Source organism: Erigeron canadensis, chromosome 6, assembly GCF_010389155.1.
Source record: "Erigeron canadensis isolate Cc75 chromosome 6, C_canadensis_v1, whole genome shotgun sequence".
NCBI lineage: Eukaryota > Viridiplantae > Streptophyta > Magnoliopsida > Asterales > Asteraceae > Erigeron > Erigeron canadensis.
Window position 1 is genome coordinate 29,484,348 of NC_057766.1, and position 21,725 is coordinate 29,506,072.

Consider the following 21,725-nt stretch of genomic DNA (forward strand, 5'->3'; position numbering starts at 1 on the left):
AATTCTTTTATTTATCTTCAATGTACAGATAAAGACAAAAAAACCACTATTCACATCCTATTCCCTTATTAGAGTAAGTAATATGCCTGTCACCAAACTAAAACCCATGACTATCACATATATATATACCAAGCCAAAGCCAAGGATTAAAACAAAATTTAATGGATCATCATTACCACATCAACCATTGCATTTGATAGATGAATTTGTCATTCAAAACACAAGTTAGACTACCAAGAACATACATATACTTCTATCATGTGATATTATCAATGGAGGAGATTCATGTCCCACAAGACTCGTTAATACAGCAACCATGTGTATGTATAATGATATATATTACATTACATTACATATCTACAGACTACACAATTGCATATTTATGGGGAAGCATATGTATCCATGAGTAATTGACATTTTTCACAAGAGTACACAATTAGAGGATCCTGGGGAAAGAGAAGGGCACACTTAGGATGATACTCTTCTTCTCATGGTTTGGAAGTGATGCCACAACTGCTTATCAGGTTAAAGTTATTCTACTAGTCTACACTTGGGTTCGCTGCTTCTGCAAGAATTGTCGCACATACTTGTCGTTGATCTCAAACACGAAACACATACCCCGTATCTACCAATTTAAAAGATCAGATAAGATGACATGCACAAACTAACTTTATATAAGAATATCTGTTTTTTTTTTATCGAAAATGAAATATGAAAGTCTGATCACCTCAATTAAACAACTTGAAGGCAATGCAACCATCTGCCCATGAGCAACTTCTTTGCCATTTAATGAGATTGTATTCGCCCCAAGATTTTTAAGACTGAATCCGTTTGTTTCCATCTTTATGATAGCCTGAGTAGATAAACAAAGAATGCTAAATAATATGCCTGATCTATTTCATAACACACGTATTCTGCACTGATCGAGTTTAGCAACTTAAGAGAAAAGTGTAGGATTAGGAGACGATCTCACCTGCCGCCTAGATATCTTGTTGGCACGCCCTTCTTTTCTTAGATCGATATCAACCTCGGTGTCATCAGTCGATCTTCCAACTGTGACCTGCAAAACATATTTATAATGTTTCAGGATCCCGGTTTCAATTTTAAGAAAATGAGCATTAAATTGGTCTGTGGATCATCTCACAAATCATATCAGCCATGTGATCATTGGTAACTAAGTTGAAAACTATCAGAAGTCCATTTTTTACTAACCGACAAGTGGGCAAGAAGTTATCCTAAATTCAAGGAACCAAAATCGATTCCTTGGATGTTTGGCATTATTGCAAAAACTATGCTACTCAGACCATTGTCTCCATGCGGGACAGTGGTTGCCTAGTCCCTTGACAAAAAATTATGACAAAACTTCAATGAAGTACATAAAAATATAAATCTTAATGTGGAAAATTGGCAGGCTGTTTGACCAGTCTAAACAGGTAATTTACTATCTCTGAACTTTCCAATGGACCCACTACAACAGCTCCAGAGCTAGTCTGTCTTTCTCACATAATTAATCCTAACAACTAAACAGTAAAGGAAAAATATGATATAGTTGTAGTCGATTACATCTTGATAAATGAACACAAGAAAAAATAGGTGAGCTGTGATTTTCCATATTACCATGCAAATGAGATGCTCATTGGGACACAAGAAAGTGGCTACGTATCCAATATATGTAGTCACTAATCAGATATCACTAGACTTTACAACATAACCTAACATGAGTGTACCAAATTTCTATCAATACAGAGAAACTAATCTGACGCTTTCATCAGAGTTATACCTCGGATTTTTTCATATAGTACTTCAGACGACGCCCATAAAAGATGGCAAGGGCTCCCTGAGATGACATAGCTCTTTGAAATGAAGAACGTGCAGCCTGTTCTAGCCTCATTATCAACCTTTTAGTACCCTCATTTTGATATCTCGCAACTGCATATGGGACAAAACCAACAATATATAAAAACAAGTAAACTACCATATGTTATGCACATCTCTTATGCATGGGATAAGCTTCATTTGAACTAATTTTCTAACTTCATAAAAATGTAAGCATTTTTTATCACTAAAATTTACTACATTGTGATTAAGTAGCGTTATCCACTTCCAACCAAAAACTAAAAAGAGGTGCCCAAAGCTTACTTTCACTTGTGATACATGACTCCTGAGAATCGGCCAAGTCCATTTCAAGTATCTGAAAGAGTAGATCAGCTATGTAACGGAATATCTCAAATTGCAATGAAAATATCTACAACAACGTCACAATAATTTACCATAGCTTCAACGTCTGAAAAGTAAGGTATGTCACCATCGCTGTCAGAGTTGTTAAGATCATCAATATGAGAATCATCCATTGCTTCTGGATCTATCATTTTGACGGAACCAATTTCTATAGGTAATGGCATCTTGCTATATATTGCTGGGCTGCCTAAACCCTGTTCACAACATAATATACCTTCAGAGACAAAGTTGTAATAATATACTACTGAAGTTGTGATAAAAGCATTTGTACTATGCAATCAAGGTGAAAATACCCGAAGTTCAACTTTGCTAGCACCTTCCTCCACTAGTCCATTCCCGTTAATTTCTAGAGCTGTATGCATGGGCCTAGTTTGACTAGATATTGTAGGATTATTAGGTTTCCCAGGAAGTGGAAGTGGAACTGGATAGTCAGCATCAGATGACTCATGTTTCAATGCAGAACCAACAGGTAATGCACTTGGTCCACCGGCATGTGACTCCGTAAAACATGGTTCAGGATCTTTACCTTTTTTATCTGAACTTGGCCCTTGTTCACCATCCTTCTCATGAGATGAGGAGGGTGATGGACCAATAGCATCTGTAGGAATTTGCAATCCATCTGAATGAGCAAATTGAGTAGATGGGTGAATCAGTAAGAAAATATCATCATTGCATGGTATGTCAGGGTCTTCCATATTTAGAGTGCACAAAATTTGCCTTTCAGTTGGCTGGAGAGAATCAAGCTGCGATGCAGATGTTGACGGTACATCAACCCCCTGATACTGATCACTATGAAATGATGTATCTTTTAATTTTTCTGGACGTTGAATACTTGGAATTGTGGTAGCATCAGCATTGCACAAATCAGCTTCTACTACATCCTTGGGAATATCGTTTATTGGATCTTTCACATCTACATCCATGAAAAGAAGATCATCCTCGTTTGAGAAGTTGAGAAGAGAATCTGGTAAATCTGCATATTCACCATCCTGAACACCACCAGTATTGATAAAACCATTAGATCTATCTTCCAAAAGGGACTCCTGGTGGGGCCCATCATACCCTGGCGAGCTCTTACTTCTTCTCTGCTCACAATCCTCAGGGTGTACCAATGTTTCTTCTGCAACCTGATGACTTTCGGCATTGTTCTCGTCAACTGGCATGTCAGGGGCAGAAATGTCTTCTAATGTCTTCCAGAGTGGCAGTCTAGTTGATGGAGATGAAAATCCTAAAGTGTGAAATGAAGCACTACCATCTGAAACAGGAGAGTGAAAATGATGTTTTCCTCCAAATCCAGTTGATTTATCAGTTTTGGGAAAGTTTTCATTAGGAGTAGCCTCAGAGGGACCTGGCTCATCAGTAAAGTTGGCATTTTTCATTTCAATATTTGGATCGATTGAACCCATCAATTCGTTACGTGAAAGGGAAACAGCTTCAGTAAATTTATATAATCCATCGTCCCTCATGGATCCATTTATAAAATCATTTTCCGCTGACTTATGGCATCCTTGCACATGAAAAGCAGTAGCTTGACTATTAACAACGGTAGTAGCGGTAGTAGTAGCAATGGTTCCTACTGATTCTGGAAAAGCCTGGCGCAAGATCTCAAAGTCATTTTCCTCAAACCCTAAATTTTTTGCAAGACAGTCATCTAGCATGGCATTGCCACCATGAGCATTGTGATTAGTTGTGACATTATGTTCTTGGTGGTTGTAGTTTTGAAGGTTGCGTTCTTCGAAAAATCCGAGATTTGGAGGACTAAAAATCTCATTTTTTATTCTCTTCCGCATGGCATAATAATGTCTGCGGATGCTTCCAAATTTTCTCTTCTCATGGACCTTCTCACTTCCTTTCAAACTGTCCGATCTAGATTTTGTTGATGGGTTAGAACTGGATAGTTCATGTTCAGCCATACGAGCAGAAGCTTGGACAGAAACATCAGGATCATAAAGAAGAGAATACCACCGATCTCGAAGTTCACAAAATGTAAATCGGCGAGAAAACTTTACTGCCCCTTTAGCAAGTGCTTCAAGAGAAGCTCCAGCCTGTGAAGGTAAACAAACAATAAACTAAGAGCGCATATTGACATAGAAATTTTTTTAGAGGCGCAATCATACACAACATCCACACATATGTATATCTTGTCCAGCATGGAATTAGAACCCTTAACCTATTGGTGGACGGGTCATCAAACATACCATTAGGACCAAGCACCATGGGTTGTATTGAAATATAAATAAACAGCTACATTGCCCTATTATGTTTAAAAATCATCAAAGATCTAAAAGTATATGCGTGTACTAGGGGCTTTAGATGTACTCATACGTAACTGCACCAGAGTTATATAAGTTTATTTCTTAAAAAATAATCAGATGAGTTACATTTTTTGTATTTACAAAACTGTGGTCAACAATATTTCGCACAGACTTCATAGTAATTATAATAAGCCCAGATTATTAAATAGAGCCATCTTAGATGAACATAAGATGTCGGTAGATCTTTATATATAACAACAATATATCTATAATCAACAATTGATCAATATCGAGTACAGCACAATAATAGAATTCATAAAGGAGAATCTTGAAAGTTATTTCATCAATGTTCCTAAACACCAAAGACCACCTAGCAGCTGTCTTGACTAAGCGTTTGCCAAGTTCAAGATTCAAAAGATCATTTGCACGTTAGGCATGAAAAATATCTAAATTGCAGATGGAGTGCTGAAAATAAAGACAGGTTTCCAGAATAGTCGACTTCTCAACTTCCCAAGAATAGATTGGCAATCTGACGTGCTTGTATACACTCTAGATTTGAGATTAACAAATGAAAAGATCTTGAACTTTTGTAAAGATAACCCGCTGCCAAAACGAGTCCCACCTCGAGAACCTAAGACTCACTTACATAAATTGAGAGTACATACGTGAACCAAATACCTATTTATTATAGTAACGAATCTCTATTTTCTCTCTTATACTATTTAGAGAGACGCAATGATAATCATAATAGAGATAAACATAACAATCAATGAATCAACACATCAGCCTACTTGTCAAAGCGAATTGTCATCGAACTATATGTTTGCTTCCCTTTCTACTTGTGTGTGCGTGTGTGTGAATCAACTTGCTACGTGACCAATAAAGCCTAGGTAGTTTAAAACAATTATCAACCACAATATGAGAAAGTACAACGTGCAAGGTCAAAGAAGAAGCTCCTTGGATTGATAAGGCACATGCTAGACTGAAAACTAACAAACCTACATACAAGCTAGTGTTTCTCATAAAAGCACTAAGGAAATTTAGGAGAGCATATAACACATTCAACAAATTGTGAACGAGAATGGTGCACAATGTTTAAAGCGATTTTAAAATCACATTGCCCATTCAATGCACCATTATCAACAAAAAGATGTTTCCTCGAGTTGACATAAGACCTATATTTTCTTACACAAATACAACTAGCATTAATCTCTTCCGATACTTGGACACCACTTATATTTCTAATAATGCCACAGTTTCACCCTCATATTACTGATCAGAAGATCTACGGATTTTTCAGATCTTCATTACACTGTTGTCGCACGTGAAGCCAGCAAATTCCACACTAATAATTCAAATGCTATTAATAGAAGATCTACTTTCTACTTAAGCTAGATTCACATATGCCGACAAACATACTTACATGAACATCACATACATCGATATAATTAGGTTGTATCTCATTCTTCTACAAAATTTACAAAATTTATACAAAACTGTTTTCATACACATTTTACACGCACATGTATGTGCTCCCGCGCGCGTATGCATACATTAGCACCAATAATCTATAACTGTATGCACAATTATGAACACTATCTCTAATTATATACACCGGAAATATATTCATATAACAATCAAATTTATTTCAAATTGTTTCAAAAAGAAGTTATATTCACTGATAAATATATAATACAAATTCGTGAATTATATATATATATACCCATACAAATTTTAATGTAATTATGTTCCAATCAATGAAATCATGGTATAACAGTAACCTAAATAACATATATAGAAAAAAAATATAATAATAATAATCTACAATAGTAAATATAATAATATATATAATAGATAAAAATAAAAAGGTAAAAAATGAAACCTCAATAGAATTTTTGAGCAGGAGGTCATCTTCAGGAATCCATGGAGAAGAAACAGAAGTCATCTTCTCCAATTAAACCCTAAATTCACAGTCAGTAACTATCTGTTGATAATTATTTGGATAAATTTGACAGAAATGAAGGTTTCTATTAAGGTTAAGCTCAGATTAGGAGCATTGAGTGAGAGAATAATGCGAATTTTTTTGTTAGAGCGCGGGTAATCTTTTCCTGACGAGCAAAACCAGTGTTCGTTTTTGTTTTTTATTTTTCTAGAGAGAGGGGGACAGGTTTTTCTTTTTTTTTTTTTGCTTTTTCTTTATTCTTAATTATTTAATTGTGATATTAAATGTTTTGGATTTTTTTTTTTTTTACCATAAATGTGTTTATCATTTATCATTTTATGTTTTATTGTTATGTTGGAACTCAATTGGTGATATTCCTTAATATAACCATGTCACTTTTAACCAATTTGATTGTATTATTATTATCGATTCAGTGTACTTTATCAAAATCACTTCCGTTTTTTGTCTCACTTTTGTCTCTTTCTCTCTCTTCGATTCACCAAAGTCATCATCGAGTGCTTACCCCCCTAATGCAGTTTTAATTATTACATAAAAATACACTTTGAATCATTAAGAAGACATTATTTTATTCGATATTTTTTAGTCTTTAGCAATTCATCATTTAAAAAACCATAACTCAACATATATCTAAACCATTTTTAATAAGAAATGACTATACACATGTTACTTTATCCGTATTATTGTTTTATACATAAGTTTATACTTTTATTCGCGTTACTTCAATATTATATAACTAAAATGAAGTTTTAGTTCATAACGAGTTTTATGTTTAAGTTTATTACTTGTACGTTGATTAAGTATTTTCATTTGGTTTGTTATTTTATCTATATTGATTTTTTGGTGTTGCTTCATTCTTTAGTTTCCAACATGATATAATGTCTTATTATTAACATTTATATTTAAATCTAGATCCATATTGTTGTATTACTGGACTCATTTATAATGTATTAGACGTATGTCAACGTGATATGACGGTAGTAGTAGTGGGTGGGCGATGATGGTGGAGTGGTAATGAATGTAAAATTAGTTGATTTAATTGGGGTTAATATGGTTATTTAAAAGTTGAAGTATTTATGTTATAAATTATTTTATTAAGGATATTTATTTCGGTCAAAAATTACCTAGGATAATTTTAGAAAAGATTTCAAGTACCGAAGATTTGTAAGTGGGTTTGGTGTCTTAGGATATTCAAATAAAAGTAAAGTTTTCTTAAATATAATACTTAAAACTAAGAGTTTTTACTAAAAAGAGTTTTATGAAAGCCTTTGAGACAGAGCTACTTTGAGAATCTAAGAAAACTGTTGAAGATTAAAGCTAAGTACTGAAAATTAAAGCTAGGATCTTAAAATAAAGAAAGGTTTTTGCTAATGAAAATAGTACGAAAAGAGTTTTGATCAGGAAACCTCTAACAAAGACCTAAAAAAACGTTTTAAAGAAGACATGACAAAAACAACGAAGATTAGAGCAATAAAGACTCAAGATCTAGACTATGATCCCTAAATAAACTACTAAAAAACCTTTCGTAAATGCAAACTAAGACAAATAAAAAGTAAAAGGCATGAACACATAGCATTTTTACGAGGAAAAACCCTTAATCCATCTGGATGCCGACATAAAAACCTTGGGAGGAAGCAATTGCTCCTGCCTTTGTTGTTTCATTATTATAATTTTAGAATAATTACAGTACAAGGGCGTAAGTGATCGTTCTAAGTGATGAATTTGGGGGTTAAATCTTGGTGTGAATGAATTCCGAGTGTTTATAGAGGTTTTTTGGAGTTTTAGGGAGAGGATGTATGTTTTTTTTTTCTGTGGTAGAACCGAATTGTTCAGCCTATTGATTATTTGCCCTTTTATAGGGAAAAAGTACAATTAACTATCCTAAAATTATGGGATTTTGGCAGATTTTTCTCTTACTTGAAGACTTGGCTCTTGAACATCAAAGGACCATTTCCACATGTTTTCCAGCAACTAACTCCGACTTTGGGGGCAAGAAAACACTTTTGCACGTTCCTATATTGCTTAGATAAAATAAATTACTGTTAGTAATCTCAGAGCCCAAGATCCCGGACATATTTCGGATCTTGACCCATATATTAATATCCTGACTATATGTTAACTATTTGGACATATTTCGCATTTTTTTCCAGTATTCCTATAATACCCCTTATACCCCACTCTTCTATAATCTATAAATCTATAACTTTTTATAAAACATATTGAATTAATCTATTTTAAGAAATTCAACACTTTTTTATACCAAAATGTAACACCCTAATAATTTTAAGATAAATAAATTAACCCATTTTTATAGTTTTGACTTTAAATTAATTTCCTAGCATTTTATTTTTGGTCATGGGGTTAATTTAGTTGGAACTTTAACGGATAGCGGATAAAAATACCCACAAAAGTTAGTAAAGGGCGTGGCACTCATAGGAAATGCCAGCCATTTCCTTTTTTTCCACTTCTCACAATTTCACTCTTGTTCACCATCATTCCTCCATGCAACTTCATCTCAATTCTTCCAAAATCAAAGACAAATTCTTTCAATCCAAGAATAAAAATCATAATAATAATAATAATAATCACCATCAAATAATCTCCATTCAAGAATTGAAAAGCTAGGGCTTGTGGGTTTTGTGGTGGTGGCCGAAATTGCTAGAGAAAAGAAAGGAAGAAGAATTTTCCAACTTAAGTCTAAGCATTAATCTATTGGTTGTTGAGGTATTGAATTCCCCTAATTTAATTTTTATCTTTCTTTTTGAATTTAAGGTTCATGGATGAACCAAATTGGGGGGTTTTGCTAGAAAATGAATTATGGTTAATTTCTCCCAATTCCTTAGTTAACCTAGTTGTCATTGAGTTATATGATGTGTTTGATTATGAAATTGATAATTTCAAAGTAATAATTTGAGTTTGTAAGAAAAGATAAAATTTTGCTAGTTATTGTAATGTGGTTGAAAAGGTAAGATGAACTACTTAATATAGTTGTTAAAGGTGAAAGTAACTCAATGACAAATAGGTTGGTTTTGGGTTTGGAAAAGGCTAGTGAATGAGAATTTGGTAATTTTGAGCAACTAGATGAAATGGCCACATGATGGTGGTAAAATGAGATTTTTAGCAAAATGATAGATAATTGAGATTGATGAGTTAGAAAGATTGAGCTTTGTTAAGTGAAACTTGATTTTAAGCCAACTCAAGGAAATTGAGTTTGGGTGAATAGGAATGCTAGTGAATCGTTAGTTTAGCTAAGTGAGTTAGCCAAGATTGTGAATAAAGTCTTATGTGCATATTGTATTGAATTGATAGGTTGAAAGCTTTGCACTCGTTGTTGCATTGTTGATTGTTGTTAGTCGCGGAGGAGGTGAGTACTCTTGCATACTCTTATATGTGCGTTGGGTCGATTACCATATGATGGTGGATTCCGTGTAACACCCCAATATTTTAAGGTAAAAGAAAATTTACCCTTTTCATAGTTTTGGCATTAAATTAATTTCCTAGTATTTTGTTTTGAGATAAGGGATTAATTTAGTTGGAACTTTAGTGGCTAGCGGGTATTTTACCCACAAAAATTAGAATGGGACGTGGCTATCAGGAAATAAGCCAGCCAATTCATCCTTATGACTCATAGTTTCCCACTTCAAAATTCTACTCTTCACCTAACTATCTTATTTTCTCAATTCTTTCAAGTGCATGCAATTGAATCTTCAATCTATAAATTAAAGAACCTTAATCTTTGAACAATAACAACAATCACCACCAATTAAATAAGAAATTGAAATTTGAGGGTTGTGTGGAGGTGGTGGTGGCCGAAATTCTCAAGAAGAAAAGGGGGGAAGAATTGTGATTTGCAAGCCCTAATCTTTTGTCTTTCACTCTTGAGGTATTGATTTCATAACCCCAGTTTTATTTGTTATTAAAATTTAGGGTTCTTAACCTTAGAATTTGGGGATTTTGTTAAATTGGGATTTTCAAGAAGAACCCTAATAGTTTTAAATGGGAATTTGTTAGCTTGATTTAAAGACTTGATGACAATGGAAAATCCCCCATAATAAGAAGTTCATAGTGGTGGTGTTTGGCTAGAAATCATGAAATAAAGTTCTATCATGAAAATTTAGAGTTGTTGGAAAAGTGTTTAGAAGCCAAACACCATAATCTTAGAGGTGTTGGATACAACTAGATGTTTTCAAGTAGTTGAGTCATGGAACTCATAGATGATACGTGATTATTCTTGTATAGGTGTTGAAGAATAAATTGTTGATCTTGTAGCATTGTTTTGTCAAGTAGCCAAGTTTGAAGTGAGTGTATATGCATATAATCATGTTCTTGTTACTAGAGGTCATAGGTGGGTAAATTCCTATGACCCATTTGATAGTTGTTTGTTAGAACTAGTAGGTGGGTAAATTCCTACTAGTCGATTTGTTTATAAGAGCTAGTAGGTGGGTAAATTCCTACTAGGCAAATTATCCATGGCCATGTTGAAAATGAATGTATGTTGTTTGAAATGTATGAAAAGGCTAGCTTGCTAGGCTCATATGGTGCTTGATGCACTAAGTTGAAATGACATGATTGTGATTATATGTGTATGCATTCGCTAAGCGTTGCTTATGTTTGAGTTGTTTAACTCTCTTATAGGAGTTGGTAGTAGCAAAAGTAAAGAAGCGATCGAGTGAAGTTAGGATTGGAAGCTTTTGCTATTTGAAGGTTGGCATTTTGGATAATTTGTTGTTGTGTTGGAAACTTTAGTAATGGTAGAATTTGTAACTAACTTGACAATTACCCAAGTAGGGTTATCGACCCGCTTGTGGAACTTTGTAGTCATAAGCTTTGTAAAAAGGAATGATTTCAATGTATGGGTAAATTATATGCTTTAAAGGTCATGTTTTGGTATATGGAAATGTTGAAGTTGAAATGGTGTTTTGGTTTTAACAAAATGAGTCAAGTACAGGGAAAATCTGATTTTGAACAAAAGTTGCTGCAGGTAGCTCCACTACGCCGCAGTGGGAGCCTATCCTAGCTCACTGCGCCGCAGTGGGCTTTTGGGTAGTTGTTGCCGAGGAAAACCACTGCGCCGCAGTGGGTGTGTGGTATCTAACTGCGCCGCAGTGGGCCATCTTTCATTTTCGGCCGAAGTTTTCCACTGCACCGCAGTGGAGGTGTTTTGCCTCACTGCGCCGCAGTGGGCTCAACAAAAAAAAATAAAAAAATTTGATTTTGTTTAAAAAGGTTTGGGTCCTTACATTGCGTGTGTGGTAATCGATTTGGCGTTAGGGCCTAATTGAGGTCGGGGCCTAAGAACCCCATAGTTGATATGAGATAAAGGCCTAAGAACCTTTGAGGCCTAAGAACCTTTTGAGATTATTGTTTAGCGTATATGGATCCATGTATGTTTTGTTAGCGCAAAAGTGAGTATGCAAGTGATAATATGACGGTATCATTGGCTACATGCGATAGTCTTTTGTGTTTTTGCCCTCCTTCGTGTATATATTTGTATGCAAGTTTATTCACTAAACATTCTCTTACTTTTTAGTTGTTTACCATTTTTATAGGTAGTTCCGGAAGAATGAACTAGTTGTTGATTAAAGCTTGAAATATTAGAAGTAAAGATTTTGCAAGACTTGAAGGTATTTAGGTCATTCATGGATGAATGACAATCTTGTGGTTTAGAGGCTTAGACATCCTTCCCCCTTTGGCTCTTGGTACATTTGGAGTTGTAGGTCAAACCTTTGTTGAAATTGTTTAAATGATCAAGTGTTAAACTTTACGTTGGTAAAATGGGTAAGACGACCCGTCATGATGAAGAATTTGTGTTTTTGAGAAATGGTTATTGTTGAAATGTTGGATTGTGTATTTATAACTTCTTTGGGTGTTTAAGTATGAGATATGTCTTTTTGGTCATAAAAATTGTTGTCAAGAAAGGTTGTCAAATTGTGGTGGGACTGCAGGAAATTGCGGATGATGCTTATCATCCTTCAGAGCATCCACAGGAGAAGGCGGATCATCCGCCATACCATCCTCCATACCATCCTCCATCCGCTGTCCTCGACATCATTTTTACCGAGCCTTCGTTTGAACTCTCCGAGTCATGAAACTTGTAAATTAGTCTTATTATACCATTATAAGAATATTCCATTTGTCATTTCTTGATTTATAACATTTCGATTTTCGACGAAAATTTGCATTATTTTTCTAAGTACCAAAATTTTTCCAACTTGTGCAATATTTTATTAAATGATGTTTAAAAGAGTTTGGAGCGTTATACAAAAATACCTCTATTTCTTAATCATAATTTCCATATACACATAATTTATACTTTTATACCATCTAATAAAAAAAAAACAACTATCTCTTTAAATATTACATAGGGAAATTATCTAAAATAACATTAATGATTAAATTACACTACCAGTCTTTTATCTAGCTTTTAACATATCCATTAACATTTTAAATCAATTACTTTTACATCAATTATTTATACCACTTAACGTCGCCTCCACCACCAACAGTCGGTCCCACCACCACACCGTCATTGCCACGACCACCGCCGCCATATTATCACACCACTTCTTTGTCTTCTTTTCTTTCATATTACCACTTTTTAGTGTGACAGTATCCATCATCACCGACACCCGACTATCGCCTTCCATTTCCATCACCACCACACTTAACCATCGTTGTTTTTTAAATGGTATTGTTGCAACATACGAACATCCATTTAGTAAGAGTATAAAGATCACTATTAAGTTTGTCGTATTTTATATTGTGACATGGATATTTTTCAAGAAATTATAAACTCATTTAATAATGCTTGAGGTATAAAAATTTTGTCATATAAAGAAGGAATGTGTATGTATTAACGTAACTAATATATAATTGTTACCATTAAATGTTTATACATATGAAACATGATGTTTGTGAAGATGTTTAAATATTTTATGACTTTTTCTAAACGTAATCTTTACGCTTGTAGTTAAGATGCATTAATTGGCTATATACACTTAACATAAAATTCAGAAGGTGAACTTTTTATATAAAAAATACAAATTTTTTATGTACGCTATATGCAGCCATATGAGTTGCCTTTAACATTATCTTTTTTTATTGTGCAATAGTAAGATCATGATATCATATTTTTTTTCTAACAAATATATATAGTGACATCTAATTGAAGAGTATGCGGAACTTGAACTACGCATGCTTGTGATGAAACTTATACTCTCGAAACCTTCATAAAAATCCATTTCTATAAATATACGTGAGAATTTAAACCCTCATGAATTTCTTCAAGATTGAAGATCTTACTAATAGGTTATCTATCCATTAATAATCAATTATAAAAAGAAGTGCATTAAGGGTTAAATAGTAAAGTTTATATATTAATTTTTGTAGGGATACAAGTATTTATTTTGACAAACTATAATGGATACAAAGACTTGTTTAAGTCCGAGTGGCAGAGTTTAACTCTATTAATCGCCGTGCATTTAGACGGATTAATAGAGTTTCTTCATCGGGTATTTAAAATACGTATTTTTATATTTAAAGGAACTCTCTCAGATTAGATGATGTATGCTAAATGCAATTAAATTACGAGAAATTCAATTTTAAAAATATATAAAAGAGGCATGAAACTTACGAAGTTTGTCCAAGGTTAAAGCCCATTATAACTAACTGCTCGTAAAGTCTTCAACTCATTTTACCTTTTCTTCCAGTCTCAGACGCATACACAGAAAACCCGGCGGAGATGAATACAACGACGGTTTACCGGTCCAGAAACCGGTTAAAATTTACGGCAGTTGTTTTTACAGTCACGCTGCTGTTCATGATGATAATCCACGCGCCGAGTAAAGTAACAGCTTCGAAATCCACGTCAGCTTTTGTTGAAACCGTCATCTACTCCAATAAGATCGCCATGTTCTCCAAATCATACTGCCCGTTAGTATTTTTTATATATATTTATTATTTATTTCTATTCATATCTATATATTTTAGGAACACGGCATTTTGATGTATTAAAAGTCCATAAAACTAACATTGTATATAATTAATATCATTATTTAAGTGTTTAACAACACATTAGTCTATCAAAATCAAGAAAATCATGTTTTTTGTTTTGGATGCATATTCATCAAAATTATGCATCCAACAAAATAATAATTTTTTCGATTTTGACGGATCAATGTATTGTTAAACACTTAAATAATGATAATTATTTATGCACTAGATTAGTTTTATGGACTTTTAATGCACCAAAATAATGTTTTTAAGTGTTCTCCGTGCTCTTATTTTAAGAGTGTTAGCATTTTGATTTTAAAATCTTAATACTAAAATTCATTTATTAATTAATTTATAGATCAATTATTTTGATTTATGTTTTTAAATAATGTCAATACAAAACTGATATCATTACCTGTTGTATACTATGTGTTAAGCCTAATATAGTTAATATTATTATTATATTATTATTGTAGCTAATAATTTAACTAACTGTAACAAACTTAACTATGTTTTTGGGTACAGGTATTGTAGGCATGCGAAACGCATATTTAATGAACTAAACGAACAGCCTTATGTTGTTGAACTTGACCATCGGGGTATGTATCGATTTCGATTGTTTTTTTATTCAGCTTGATACTTGAATTTCTTATTGATTGGACGAATTTATAAGTTTAATTAGTTTAGTGGAGTTTGTAGCTTCTATACTCTTTTTGAAGAAATTTGTTTGCTATATATATATATATATACATATATATATCTTTTTCGCAAAACTGATTGTGTTGTAGTATGCGCGAATTCACGTACACGAAGTGTGGCATTTTCATAGAGTTAGTTTTACTTAGATTGGTATATGTGTTGTAATGGCTAATCACTAAAAATATATGATATGATGGTTATTTTCAGACGATGGGTACAAAATTCAAGAAGTGCTTTTAGATCTTGTTGGCCGTCGTACCGTTCCTCAAATATTTGTGAACGGGAAACATATTGGTGGTGCCGATGGTTAGCTATCACATTCTTTTTTCTTTTATGTTTCTTCTAGTATATATGCCTTATTGGTTACTTTGAGGTTAATTAGGAAGGTCTTTTATTTATGTAGATCTTGAAGCAGCCGTCCAGAATGGTGTGTTGCAAGATCTCCTTAGCACAAGTTGAATATGAAGGGAAACAGTCGATATTATCTGTTTGATGTAGTGTAGCTTTTCTGCCTGTTGGCCCTGTAAATCATTCACTGGTGAAAACATAAATTCAGAGAAAGATGATATATAAGGATTCTGTATTCTGTCTGTACATATTTTTCATTTGTTTTACTGAATGGATCTACATTTCAAGATTGTAGGAGATAAAAAGATTGGATATTCTCTATTTTGTGTATCTTGTCTCTGAATGGTCAGAATAATTAAGCTATTGCATAAGTATCGGGTCTCCATGTTGACTTCTGAGCACTTAATATTTTTTCTTTGTTTTTAGTTACAGTTATATGGACATCCCAATGTAGTGACTTCAATAATTTCTCGACTTCCTGTAATGTGGTGGATTCATCTCGTACAATCAATTTCCCTCCTGGTCTCACGATCCTATCAACCTCTATTATAACAGGTGTAATTTCACACCTGCATACACCACATTGAAGTTCATGTGACATTTGTCATTGATTATTAGACAATTACAACTAGCATTGTGTATGTGTGTGCAGAGTATACGGATTCACCTCTTTTTCAGCATGGAGAAGAGATGATCCGCATGGAGGAGATCATATGTCCGAGGGTACGTGCTAAAAGATTCACACCAATCATGGTAAATTCCGAAAAGACCCCTCTCAAATATTATTGGCAGCGTGTCAGGTGAGTCCGTGCTCACAACACTTAGTACCCATACTTTTAGGTCTTTTAATGCTGCAGCAAACCTGTATAATGTGGGCTAAAAGTGAGCAGATTTCAGATTATATTGCACCTTTTAATTTATCACGAGTGGTTGTTGAAGAAGTGAGCTTGATTTAACACTTACCCACCATAAACAGCTTTCATATCCATAACATTTCTTACATTGGTCCAATTGAATCCTAGGTCATTCATATATGTTTTGCTAACAACATGTTTCCAATGGTCATAATCTGCTGTAAAATCATCTGGTGTTGGTCTTCCATAAATGCCCATCTGGGATTTGTTTAACCAGTATGGAGGTGTTCGAACTCGGGCTGGCCAATTTTCAGGCCATCTTGAACCCCTCTCTATGTCCCCTATTCGGATGTTGTGCATACAGGCCTGTAGAGGTACATACCTGGCATTTAAAACCCAAGTGAATTGATGTAGATTAAAAAATTAGAATAGAATAAAAAAACCGGAAAAAGAAAGCTGATCTAATGCTTACCATGCAACATTTGGATCATCATCTGGTTTACACATTCGTGGTTCTTGTTTCTTTCTTCCATTGTAACATTCATTTGATTCTGGTTTGCGGTAGATAGCAACATCAACTGCATCAACCTTATCTTTCTTGATAGTTACAAGCTCCCAACACATTGCTACCGTTAGAGCAGACATCTCTAAGTGAAATTTTCTATTTTAGTTATATTTTAAAACTTTGTCAAAATTGGAGTCAATAAAAAAGATCTCCTAATGTTACCTTTCCATATTTTGGCATCCTCGACATTCTTCCGGTAAACAGGTGTTGCTGACCAAACAAAATAACCTCCAGGCCGAAGCAAACGATTAATCTCCAGTAAAAGCTTTCCACCTTAAGAAAAGAACAGCCACTTAGTCCATATGGATTTTATGGTTTTTAAACTTCATGATTCTGATCTTTATTTTGTATCTCACATCTTTATTTATCCTCGCATTAAGTAAATTTGACCAGTGATCACATTTTATGCTCACATCATCTAAAGTAGAGGCAACAATTTCGACCCATTTGGTTTTGAGTGAGTTGATTTATGTTAACTGGTCAATTTGTTTAGGATAAGTGTACTATAATGTAACTAACTATGCACAAAAAGTTATAGCATGCACGAACTATCGAACACCTTTATTGTCTGCACGAATTAGTAAAAATCTTCAAAATGGTTGAAGGTCACCCCAAGTGTAATTTTGTAGCACAAGATCTTATTTATTCTATTCATATGACAAATCTTAATTATCAGTATAGGATAGACTGTATGGTCTTGTATAATCTTATTTAACACTAAATATTTTATTAATATATATATATATATAGTTGTTAGCCACTTACTGATACAAAAAGCTTGCCATATTGATCTGAACCACTTACTTGTTAGCCGACCTATTTATTTTGCCACTACCATTTTAGGAGGTACTTTTTAGATGGCAGATATGACCCTAGATTGAATTTAATGCTGAGATAATGTGAAGGTTATAAGGTAACGAGTGAACCTTCTTTGTGCCAAGGTACTCTACAACGAGCACAATGTATGAGATCATAAACGTTGCTTGGGAAGGGAAGGCGTCGAGTGCCCATGACAGCAGAAATTGCTGGTATTCCTCTCTCAAGAGCAAACTGGATTTGAGATTCATGTTCATCATTTGGGGCAAATGACATAGTCAGGACGTCTCTCTCAAAAAGGTAACCTCCAAAACTTGCTACACCACATCCGACGTCCAATACTACTCTAGTGTGCCTTCCCCAGTCGATCTCAGGCACTGCCTGCACATAAAAGTGCAGTGAGTTATTTAATTGTTTACTTATACATAGATCCTGTAACTAGTTTTATAATTAGCTTTTCTACCTGTTGTAGCACATCTATATACTGTAGAGCACCGTAGATAAATTGAGTTCCACCTCCTGGGAAAGTTAGTAACTCACCGCTCACCTTCACCCAATTCTGGTGTCCCTTTGTATTTGCCAAGGACTTGTGTGGTACGTTATGGAACCAGATCTGTTATTTACATCTTGATTTAATTGAAAGATGAACTATCTATGTATAGACTTCAAGTTAGAGAAAGCTACAGGTCTTGCATGTACCATTATATCTAGAGTTAGCGATTTCAGTGATGCAGGTTATGTTTGAACTCTTGAAGGTTAGATTAAAAGGAAACGGGCCAGCTGGGTTGAACAGCTTGAAAGTCATCCAAAGTGTATTTAAAATGCATAAAAGCTCCTAATAATTTTACCACCAAATTGCATCATTAATGATATATTTGAAAAGTTTTGTAAGCATATTCTGCACACTATTATCATATAAAATTGAAGTTTTCTAGAAAAGAATATTTTCAGGTTAATGGCCCAATTCCTTTTAACTGACAACCATGGCTGAAATGTTAGCCTTTTGACTTGTGACCCAACCTGCCCGACTTGCTTTTTTTTTTCACCTTATACCTTATCTCTGCTTTGAGGCCATGGAATAGGTGTCCTATAACCTTCGGGTGTGGGGACGAGACACATTGGACCCTCCTCTGGGCAGTGCCGTTCCCGATGCTCAAAATGACTCCTACTTTTTAACTTCTTAATTGCGTTTTCATTGTCCAAACAAGGTACATAGTCTGTCCCACTAGTAACATTGCATAAATCCCATTTGTGATTAACTGCAACATCTGCTTGTCTCTCTTTTTCATTCTCTGACTGACCTGCTTGGGTTTTCCATTCCTGCATTGATATATTGGACTCCTTTGGAATTCCTGAAGAACTCTGATCCATCGTCATGTTACCATCTGCTACCGCTTTTGAATCTTTATTTGGCTCTATGACTGTGGCTTTGATCTTGGCTTCATCAATCACCTGTTTTGTTTCGTTCTCTGGATGAATTTCTATTGCTTTATCTTCAATTTGTTGTAAATAATCTTTGCTTGTTTCCTCGTTTTTGGCATGTTGTTGTAGCTGCTGGTGGTTGATTCTATTTTCTTGTTCTTCTGATATATCTTGTTCTTCATTGATGACCATATTATGTTTATCACTGCCTTCTGTGGCATAAGTTTGCATATCATTCTTTGTTTTTTCTTGTTTTTCCTGTGGTATATGGTGTTCTTGATTGTTCACTTCATTCTGTTCGTCATCAAATCCTGTAGCGTTCATTTGCATCTCATTTTCAATATCCTTTCTTTGTGCTTCCTCTATTCTCTGTTGTTCTTCATTGTCAAACATGCTCAACTTGTCATCTCGTGTAACATTCATTTGTTTGTCTTTTTTCTTTTCTTGATGGTCTTTTTTCAATTTTTGATTTTCATTTTCAATAGCATGGTCAATCGTTGGGACTACCTGAATACTTTGATTTTGAGTCATTGTACTTTCCTCAGATATTTGAACCTCATCTTTTCCTTCTTTATCAATATGTGGCTGTTTATCAACAGCCATTCCTGTAGCTGTCTCGACTCGAGGTTTAGTTTCATTTGACCTGGTGATTGGGTCAATACGTGCCGCAGAACCATCATCAGGCCGAATGGCGTCCTCAGGGAGATCACCGGGGTTATCTTCAAAAGCAGGTGGATCAATGGGGATTTTGCGAGAACGGACTGCAGAAAAAGAAAATTTAGCGAGTCGGTTGGACTTATTTGATGAAACATACGAGTTAGAAGTGAGTATCCAGACACCTAATATAAAGATGCACACAAAGATGACAGTGGTAATGGTTGATGTATAGGAACCACCAGAAGATCGCTTGGTGTTACGGTGTTTTCCGGTGGGCATGGTGGTTGCATGAGAAAGAAAGTAGCAAAGATGGGAAGAGAAGTTTTAGCAAAGTTTGTTGGGAGACAGAGAAGATAAGAAGCAGCATTGTCAAGATCCAAAAGACTAGGCTCTGCCCATGTTTTGCCACCTTTCTGCCTTCCCCTTTTTTCTCTCATAATTCTGCACATCCTTTCTACCATCTTTCAATACCGGTCTACAACTATAGTAACAATTAATAAGCTGCATTTTCTTCCATTTTAAGTGTCTACATATCCATTTTAGTTTGTACCAAAATAGGAGTCCATTTTCAAAAGTAACACATGTAATTTTACCTTTATACCTTTATACATTTCCATTTTATATATTTCACAGAGATTTCTCTAACGTCTATGCAAAACCTTAGGACAAAACTGTCAACTAGTTATTACGTGATGCAATGATTATGATGTCATGAAACTGTGTGTTTTTAAAGGTGGACACTTAGAATGGGAAGATAATGAATAGTGTGTTGATCTTTATGTTTTGACTCCGTCTTTTGAAAAATCAATAGTGTGTTGATCTGCATTCAAATCCCAAATCAGAAGTAATTGATGACTTCATTGCTAAGGAAGGATCTGCCAACAAGTGTTGGTGTAAATATCTCTTCAGTTATGTTGTACAATCCAACATTTTTAATTTATTCTTTGTTTGACAAGAGCTACGGGTGTACGACTATATATAAATTTTTTTTATTTACCATTGTTTAAAAGTTTGGTTAGTTTTTTTGGATTGTTAAAACATGTCAGATAAATATGGTCAATTATTCAAGTTCTTCCATTACACTTGTCAACCATAGAATACTACATGCTAACTGATATAGATTTTGTCGCACACTCGCACCACTAACATCATGCCTTGGTCAATGCAGATTTTTAAACGGCTTAACGTTTGTATATACATGTGGGGGGCTTATAGCTTTAGTCAAGCGAAGCAACTGGATGATGGTCTCTTATTTAGCGGCCTTGCTGGCTGCCTGATCATTATGATGGGAAAAATCACAATGAAGTGAATGAAGGGGAAAAATCACATCCTATAAGAGCATATTTAAAATCACAAATGTTGTAGTTCTGGCATGGAACTAGGCACAGTTCATGCGATGTTGATCAGCATCAAATATCAAGGTCACACACCACAGTTACTAAAGAAGGCATAGAAGGACCCCAGAATATGCAAATGTAATCGAGGATATTTGGTATTTTTGGTATTGCTACATAGAAGCGTTACATTTGCATCTATATAAGCTGGTAATTTGGTTTTAGTTGCTTTGAAAATATTCATAACTTCGGGTGGTTGTATATAATGCAGAGTTCAAAAGTTAATTTGATGGGCTGAGTAGATCCTGACATTAACTTCTTATTTCAATGAATTCTAACCATTTGATGATGATCCACGTAAACCGAATTTAAGCGATTAAAAAAAAGAAAGGAAAAATAGGTACATTTGAATAAAAAAAACATCCAGATTTCACAATTTATTAACCACAAGAGTAGTGGTATAGTAGTATAAGTCAGGTCTTCCCAAGGTCCTAGAAAGCAAAAAAATATACCCCTTGTGGCTGTGGAGATTAACCAGCAACAACTCCAGGCTAATTGTAAAGCGATTGATCGCCTTGGAATTAG

At 34.4% G+C, this 21,725-nt stretch overlaps 3 protein-coding genes across 3 annotated transcripts; 1 reads left to right on the forward strand and 2 right to left on the reverse strand.

The window, feature by feature from the left end:
• Positions 1-242: 242 nt before the first annotated feature.
• LOC122606117 lies at positions 243-6,682 on the reverse strand. The gene is made up of 8 exons (XM_043779082.1): positions 6,376-6,682; positions 2,532-4,283; positions 2,271-2,432; positions 2,140-2,191; positions 1,781-1,929; positions 974-1,060; positions 728-853; positions 243-625 (listed from the first exon to the last, which is right to left on the reverse strand). Exons 1-8 carry the CDS (start codon positions 6,436-6,438, stop codon positions 545-547), a joined length of 2,472 nt encoding a protein of 823 aa, XP_043635017.1. The 5' UTR covers positions 6,439-6,682; the 3' UTR covers positions 243-544.
• A 7,408-nt stretch (positions 6,683-14,090) lies between these two features.
• LOC122605165 (glutaredoxin-C3) lies at positions 14,091-15,797 on the forward strand. The gene is made up of 4 exons (XM_043778058.1): positions 14,091-14,385; positions 14,971-15,044; positions 15,352-15,450; positions 15,548-15,797. The coding sequence occupies exons 1-4, from the start codon at positions 14,195-14,197 to the stop codon at positions 15,601-15,603; spliced, it is 420 nt and encodes a 139-aa protein (XP_043633993.1). The 5' UTR covers positions 14,091-14,194; the 3' UTR covers positions 15,604-15,797.
• Positions 15,798-15,847: 50 nt separating this feature from the next.
• On the reverse strand, positions 15,848-20,085 carry LOC122604654 (probable methyltransferase PMT27). Its single transcript, XM_043777526.1, has 9 exons — positions 19,657-20,085; positions 18,781-19,518; positions 18,191-18,340; positions 17,838-18,108; positions 17,074-17,184; positions 16,819-16,993; positions 16,456-16,728; positions 16,160-16,354; positions 15,848-16,061 (listed from the first exon to the last, which is right to left on the reverse strand). The coding sequence occupies exons 1-9, from the start codon at positions 20,083-20,085 to the stop codon at positions 15,848-15,850; spliced, it is 2,556 nt and encodes an 851-aa protein (XP_043633461.1).
• Between the last annotated feature and the right edge of the window lie 1,640 nt (positions 20,086-21,725).

Bases quoted from the DNA above. Each gene is read 5' to 3' on its own strand.
- LOC122604654 (XM_043777526.1), bottom strand. From the start codon at position 20,085: ATGCCCACCGGAAAACACCGTAACACCAAGCGATCTTCTGGTGGTTCC. The intron at 19,519-19,656 runs GTAGTCCCAACG...GAAGAACAACAG, and splicing joins CTCAAAATCAAAGTATTCAG to AGAATAGAGGAAGCACAAAG. The intron at 16,062-16,159 runs GTGAATCCGTAT...TGGTGTATGCAG, and splicing joins TTCTCCATGCTGAAAAAGAG to GTGTGAAATTACACCTGTTA.
- LOC122606117 (XM_043779082.1), bottom strand. From the start codon at position 6,438: ATGACTTCTGTTTCTTCTCCATGGATTCCTGAAGATGACCTCCTGCTC. The intron at 1,061-1,780 runs GTATAACTCTGA...TATGTTTTGCAG, and splicing joins ACTATATGAAAAAATCCGAG to GTCACAGTTGGAAGATCGAC. The intron at 626-727 runs GTGATCAGACTT...TTAAATTGGTAG, and splicing joins CTTCAAGTTGTTTAATTGAG to ATACGGGGTATGTGTTTCGT.
- LOC122605165 (XM_043778058.1), top strand. From the start codon at position 14,195: ATGAATACAACGACGGTTTACCGGTCCAGAAACCGGTTAAAATTTACG. The intron at 14,386-14,970 runs GTTAGTATTTTT...TTTTGGGTACAG, and splicing joins TTCTCCAAATCATACTGCCC to GTATTGTAGGCATGCGAAAC. The intron at 15,045-15,351 runs GTATGTATCGAT...GGTTATTTTCAG, and splicing joins TGTTGAACTTGACCATCGGG to ACGATGGGTACAAAATTCAA.